Source organism: Capsicum annuum, chromosome 2, assembly GCF_002878395.1.
Source record: "Capsicum annuum cultivar UCD-10X-F1 chromosome 2, UCD10Xv1.1, whole genome shotgun sequence".
Classification (NCBI taxonomy): domain Eukaryota; kingdom Viridiplantae; phylum Streptophyta; class Magnoliopsida; order Solanales; family Solanaceae; genus Capsicum; species Capsicum annuum.
In genome coordinates this window covers 130,864,620-130,870,725 of record NC_061112.1, presented here as the reverse complement: position 1 = coordinate 130,870,725, position 6,106 = coordinate 130,864,620, and the positions used below count along the sequence as shown (strand labels likewise).

The 6,106-nt window shown below is 33.2% G+C and overlaps 1 protein-coding gene across 1 annotated transcript; it reads right to left on the bottom strand.

The window, feature by feature from the left end:
• Positions 1-2,478: 2,478 nt before the first annotated feature.
• On the bottom strand, positions 2,479-4,388 carry LOC107859455. Its single transcript, XM_016704480.2, has 2 exons — positions 3,671-4,388; positions 2,479-3,210 (listed from the first exon to the last, which is right to left on the bottom strand). The coding sequence occupies exons 1-2, from the start codon at positions 4,290-4,292 to the stop codon at positions 2,789-2,791; spliced, it is 1,044 nt and encodes a 347-aa protein (XP_016559966.2). The 5' UTR covers positions 4,293-4,388; the 3' UTR covers positions 2,479-2,788.
• Between the last annotated feature and the right edge of the window lie 1,718 nt (positions 4,389-6,106).

The window sequence follows — 6,106 nt, the reverse complement described above, 5'->3', positions numbered from 1 at the left end:
TATTCAAAAACTATGTAATAAGTATTACAAGTTGTAGATTTTCTCATATTAATTTATAGTGAAAATATATTTTAAAATGCTGGTGAAAATTCACGCAATTTGACTATCGAAAAGTAAAATATAACAACTAATATAGAGTGGAGGGAGTCTAAACAGAATCCACCTTCATTTCGTTCCCCATTTCTTCTTCTTTTCCTTTCTCATTTCTTTCATATATCTGTACTACTTCCTCGAAATTACACTACTGGAATTTCATAAATTTAACTCAAAGAAAATTTAAGAGGTAATTTCAAAATACCAAATAGTTAGAAAGTGGTGAATTAAATTTTTAATTTTAATATTATGAAAGATTCTTTTTAATTTTTAACTTCAATTTCATCTTGTTAGTTCATCGGTCGATTTCAAAATACATTATTGGTATATTTTATATTTCAACAAAAACATGTCATGTGGGGAATTTGGTGGCTATCAAATAATTACCCCATGCATAATGCATTGAGTGTGCACCAATGTTAGTACGTATTAATAAGAAAATTGAAACTTTTTTTTCTTCTTTTTAATAGTTGTTTCATACTTTTTCTATATTATATATTATATATTATATATAGAGTATTGGAATTCTTTAAGTAAAGCACCTCATGTCTATGTCTGCTCCAAAAAGATGAATAAGCACTTCACAAAATTCAATTAAAGGCTTTTTGTTAAGAGTTGGAAAGGAAGGATTTTAATCAAACTTAAAATATACATCTTTTTAGACTTGACAATGGTTTAGGTTCTTTAGGCACTTTTAATTTTTTGAAAGTTTGTGTTTCTATTGTCAATTATGAATTCCTTGACTACATAAGTATTTTCTTTTCCATTCGGTATTCGGTATCCACATTGAAATCCGACTAATTCGGATTCGCACCGGGTAGGATCCATATGACATATGAGGTAGCGCTTCCTATCAAGAATTTTTTCATACCCAGGACTCGAATCCGAGACCTTTGATTAAGGAAGTAGTGATACAAGAATAATCACGGATATGAACTTAAGAGAGTACGTGTTGGATCCGAGACTTGATGGATGCAAATGAAGTGCAAAGGAGCACCTAAATGAACACCAAAACCATCCATACATAGCACTCCAAGGGCGCCTACTTGAAGCCATTCATTAAAGAGCTTTTTTGGTTATTTCACCTTACTTTTGTAATAAGTCTATAAATAGACTAATTTAGGTCTTTAGTTCTTGAGTTGATGATTATTGTAAGTCTTGAACTTTTGAAACACCAAGTCCTCTCTCCTTGAGGCACAAAACCAAAACTTGTAATTAGGATAGCATTCAAGGGTGGAATCTCTTGTGATTGCTTGTCTGTTAGAAATGTTGGTGCTGGAATGGTGGACTCCGCTCTTATATCGTCGTAAAAACTTGGTGCTTGTTAACATGTTTTGTAGGAGTTTTAGAGTTTAATACACTCTTTAGTTACTACTTTACATGTTTCCCTTGTGTCAAGTAATCTATCTTCTTTATCATTAAGTTTGTGTTTGCCTCCTTGTGTTGTTTTGTGTCTTTCTTGTTACGAATATTTCCAGGTCACTTTTTTACTGTTTTACGCTTGTGAATACCGTGTGTTATCAAGTAGTAGCCCCATCCGCTCACCACATCCTTTAACGGTACATAAGCTTCATTTACATGCACAACCTTTTTTCTTTTTCCATTGTTTAGAGTTGCTTTCTATATTGGAGTAGGTATCCTTATTTTCCAATTGTAAAGGGTCCTTTTTACATACAATTAAATTAGATAAAGAAAGAAGGAGAAAAACTACGACGAAAATTTGAGAAAACTACACATGAAATTTCTCCCAAATTCTGCTAAACGTAAATACTAGTAATATATAGAGACTCTACTATATACTATTACTTGTTAATCTAATTTTCTCTCCCGTTCTCTCATCTATTTGTCACCAACTATTTATTACAACTAATTTATTCTAGAAATAATTAAATCTCTTCTAATATGTTATCTGAAATTCTAAGTTAAATCGTAAATTAAGATCCCGAGAGTCAAAGGCTGATGACTTAAAATATGAGACAGCAAGTAAATTTGGAGTGGAAAATTACACATGAAACGATTTATTAATGAGGTAAGAAGTTACATAATATACCCAATGCACCATCCATCAAACTTTCACACTCTCATATTATAAGTAATATGTTTCAATTAAAAACCTGAACACATGATGAAATATTTCAATTAGGTATTTCTTAATTAGAAATTTGAAAATATTTTTGTCCGTGTTATTCAATGCTATATTCGATTGGAACAAATTATAATTCTAGTATCTAAACCAAAATATTTAGAGAAAGTTTCTAATTCTATAATATGTGAAGGTGCTCTAGAACATATCATAATTCTAAATAAAATTTATTGATAAATTCAAGTAGTTATGAATGTATTCCACCATTAACTAAATAAAGGACCATTCATAACAACTGTAGCTGCTATATTCATTTTTTTTTTTTTTTCATTTAAGAAACTTATGACAAATAAAAGAACAATTCACAGTATTAATTTCCCACTTTGTACTCCTATACATCCTACAGTATTTCCTATAAAATCAAACAAAACCCAAGTCACTTCAAAAGCCTAAAAAAACTAAATCCAAATTAAAAATTCCTCTCCCTTCTTTTTTTTTTTTCTTTTTTTTTTTGGTCAACCTTTTCTTTTAAAAGGAAAAAATCTTTTTTTTTTTTCTGGAAAAGAAGATAAAAAAAGTTAATTTTTCTTTTTTTAACTAAAACTAATTAATTTACACTCCACGGTTAATCATCTCCATGTACTGCTGCATAGACTGTTGTCTCTGTAATCTCATATCTTCATTAAACTTCTTAATAAACGCTTCCACTTTCCGATTCAACTCGTCGGAGCTCAGCGACTGATCCTTAAGTATCTTCACCGTCGCCGGCGATTCGTAGTTAGTCCGATCCTTGAACGTCTCCGACTTGAGCACGTGCCTCTGTTCGTGGTGCTGCGGCAGCTGAAAGGTGGTGGAATTCTCGTTTTCCTCCTGAGCCACGTCGTCCTCCACCGGCACGTGACGCCCGTTGTTGAAGGTTTCTGATTTCTTCATATGCCTCGTGAGTGGCACGTGACGCCCCTCTGTTATCATCTTCCATGTGTTCTCTAATGTCTCCGGCTTTTTTGACCTCGCCACCTTCAATGACTTCACCCCTGAAATTATCCATTTATTTACTCGTATTAGCTTCTAAATATTATTAAGAGATGTATCAGTAATTTTAGTGCATCGGACTTAATTTTAATTTTATTTTTTTTAAATTTTAGAAGTAGATATTTAAATTGACTGATATAGGTACTACTGTGACGTCGACGCGATTTTCAGATAACGCCATTTGCTTTTTAATGACGTCGTTGCAACTAGATTTGAAGCATATCCAAACGAACACTGTCGAAAGAGACGAGCCAAAAATTTTACCTCACTAATTTTTAATCAAAAAATGTAAAATTAGTGATCTTTGAAAAATCAAATTATGAAATACTAAAATTGGGAATTTAAGATTAATTGTTTTTAAGTAGTATTTGAAAAGTGTCTTTACGTTTTACTAAGTACTTAAGAAGAAAAATGTGACGTGAACGGAAAAATTAACAAGAAATGTGTGTAGTTTTCACGTACCTTCTGGATTCATTTTCACAGGTGGTTTCCGGTTACTGAACCTGGAAGAAGCCAGAGGTTTCTCCGTCGCCGGTAGTAAAAGCAGCTCATTTTTAGCTTCAGTTTCCGGCAACGGAGCCCCAGCAGATTCCGAATCAACAATCGCATCGCTTTCATCAGGCTCATCATTTACATCTTCATCTTCGTGATTCACAACCACGACGGAGCCGTTCACCAGCACTGGCTTAACTTCAAACACCTTCGTTTCGTGCACGGGTACAGTAGCTGCCTCAAACACTTTCATTTCACTCTGAACTGTATGAAGTTCCAGCTCTGCAGGTTGTGTAATCGCTATAAAATCTGACGGTGGAGGTGTTCTAGCAGTAATCAACGTCTGAAATTGATCGCCGGAGCTGGACTCCTTATGATTCGACGAGCGAGAAGTAGCAACGATGATTACGATTATACCGTTGATAACAAAGTAGAGATACGGAGGCTTAAGCCAAACAACAACAGCACTCCAAATTGTTGGGAGTTCATATAAAACCAATGGAATAGACGCTTTTGCTAACAGCGCTAACGAAATTGCACCAATTGAAATTAGCGCAACTTTAAGCGATAGAATTAAACCGTTTAGCGCCATTTTCTCCGATAACCTTCGCTAATTTTTTGCTTTTCCAGTGAGTGTTTTTGAGTTTTCCGGTGAGTGATTGGTTATGGAAAAGTGCATTGAGGATTGTGGAGTATATATAGTGGTGGAGGGTCAGGGACGCGGTTTGGAAGCCATGATGCAATCTGGACCGTTGATTAGGCTGAGCTGGAAGAAGATTTGCCACTTGTGAAGGATGTAGGGCTGGCCCACGTGTTGGCTGATTATGGGTAATTAAGTAATTGTGCTGTAAGTTAATGATATTTATGTCTCAAAAAATTATTTTTAAAATGTTTTGGGTAAACAAAGCGGTCAATTTTAGTAGAGATAATGAGCTTTTAGATATCTTGGGTTGAGTTCAAAGGGATAATGTTTGAAAATTGAATTGTAACTTTCCAGATAATATATGTACTACATTAATTAAAAGAATATTAGATTATTGAGGGGAGCCTTTGGAGCGGTGGTGTGATCTATTGGTCTTTATTTAAATCATGATTAATAGTTAATATTTGTATTAAAATATTTTTTCACCAAATTTGCTATGAACGCGGAATATTTTTGCGTCAAATTTTCTTTTTAATATTAAATTATTATATTTAATGAAGAAAGTGTGAAATGGGAGAAAGATAAATATAGAACAAAATTGTGTAGTTGAGTCTTGTCAAGGTCAAAATCGAGCATTAATTGTTTGTGTGAATACATAAATAAACCAAATATCCAAAACACTCCAAACAAATGGATATTTAAAGAAAGCAAATTGCACCCAAATGACGGTTTTATTTCGTCAAGTTCAGATAAAGCTCTTAAGGCTACAATTTGTATGTATTTTTTAAAGAAATGTATTTACTAATAAAGAGTAGAAAAGTTTAATTACCCATGGTCAATAAGCTATTACACTTGGGCTCATGTGGTATTATTTTTTATTTGTTGAACTTATCTTATAGATAATTTTTCTTAACCATGACACTAGTAAAGAAGTGATTGAGCTCCAGAAACGAAAAGATTTCTGATAGAAAGCAATTTTGTTTAAATGAATCGTATGACCAAGCAACACAAATTCATGAAATCAATTTTTGTTGTTAATTGGATACTGTGACCAATGCACTGCAGAAAGTTTATTCCTTATATTACAAACAAATGGCATGGCATGTGGTGTAGCAGTAAATTGAATGCAAGTGTAACTCGGAGCTGGCAGAAATCTTTCTAGAAATTTAAAGTTGCTGCAAAAGTCAGGTAAATTTTGTTAATACAGTACATGAAGGTATTATAGTACTATTATTCTTAACGTGTCAACAACTTTTTGAATATTTAGTTAGCAAAAGAAAAATATAGTGACAGCCATACACACACTTTATAACGGTCTATTTAAGAACCGTTAGTAGCGGAAACTTTTGTAGCGTGATTTACAAGCCTGGCCCTATGGCTGCGCTGTTGGCTCCATTCTCTCAATGTGTATCCACTAGGCACTATCCTATCCATCATATATTGAGTCGAGATGTTAAATTTATGAATTTTAAATTTTCAACTAACAATTTCAAAGATTAATAAGTAAGTTTTAAACTTAATATTTACATATAGTTAGTGAATTTTTTTGATATGTATATACATTTTTAATGAAAATTTTTGAGTTCGACTAAATCTATATCAGAAGGCCTATCCACAAACACAACTAAGGCCCCCTTGGCCGACCAATTTGCCTTTTTCCTACATTGCTACTTTTCTTTGATCACCATATCTTCTCAATTCGGGCTTGGAATGGAGTGAAAATTGCCTTATCCTAAACTTCCACAGAGGGTTTACTTAGTCGG

Bases quoted from the DNA above. Each gene is read 5' to 3' on its own strand.
- LOC107859455 (XM_016704480.2), bottom strand. From the start codon at position 4,292: ATGGCGCTAAACGGTTTAATTCTATCGCTTAAAGTTGCGCTAATTTCA. The intron at 3,211-3,670 runs GTACGTGAAAAC...GGATAATTTCAG, and splicing joins TGTGAAAATGAATCCAGAAG to GGGTGAAGTCATTGAAGGTG.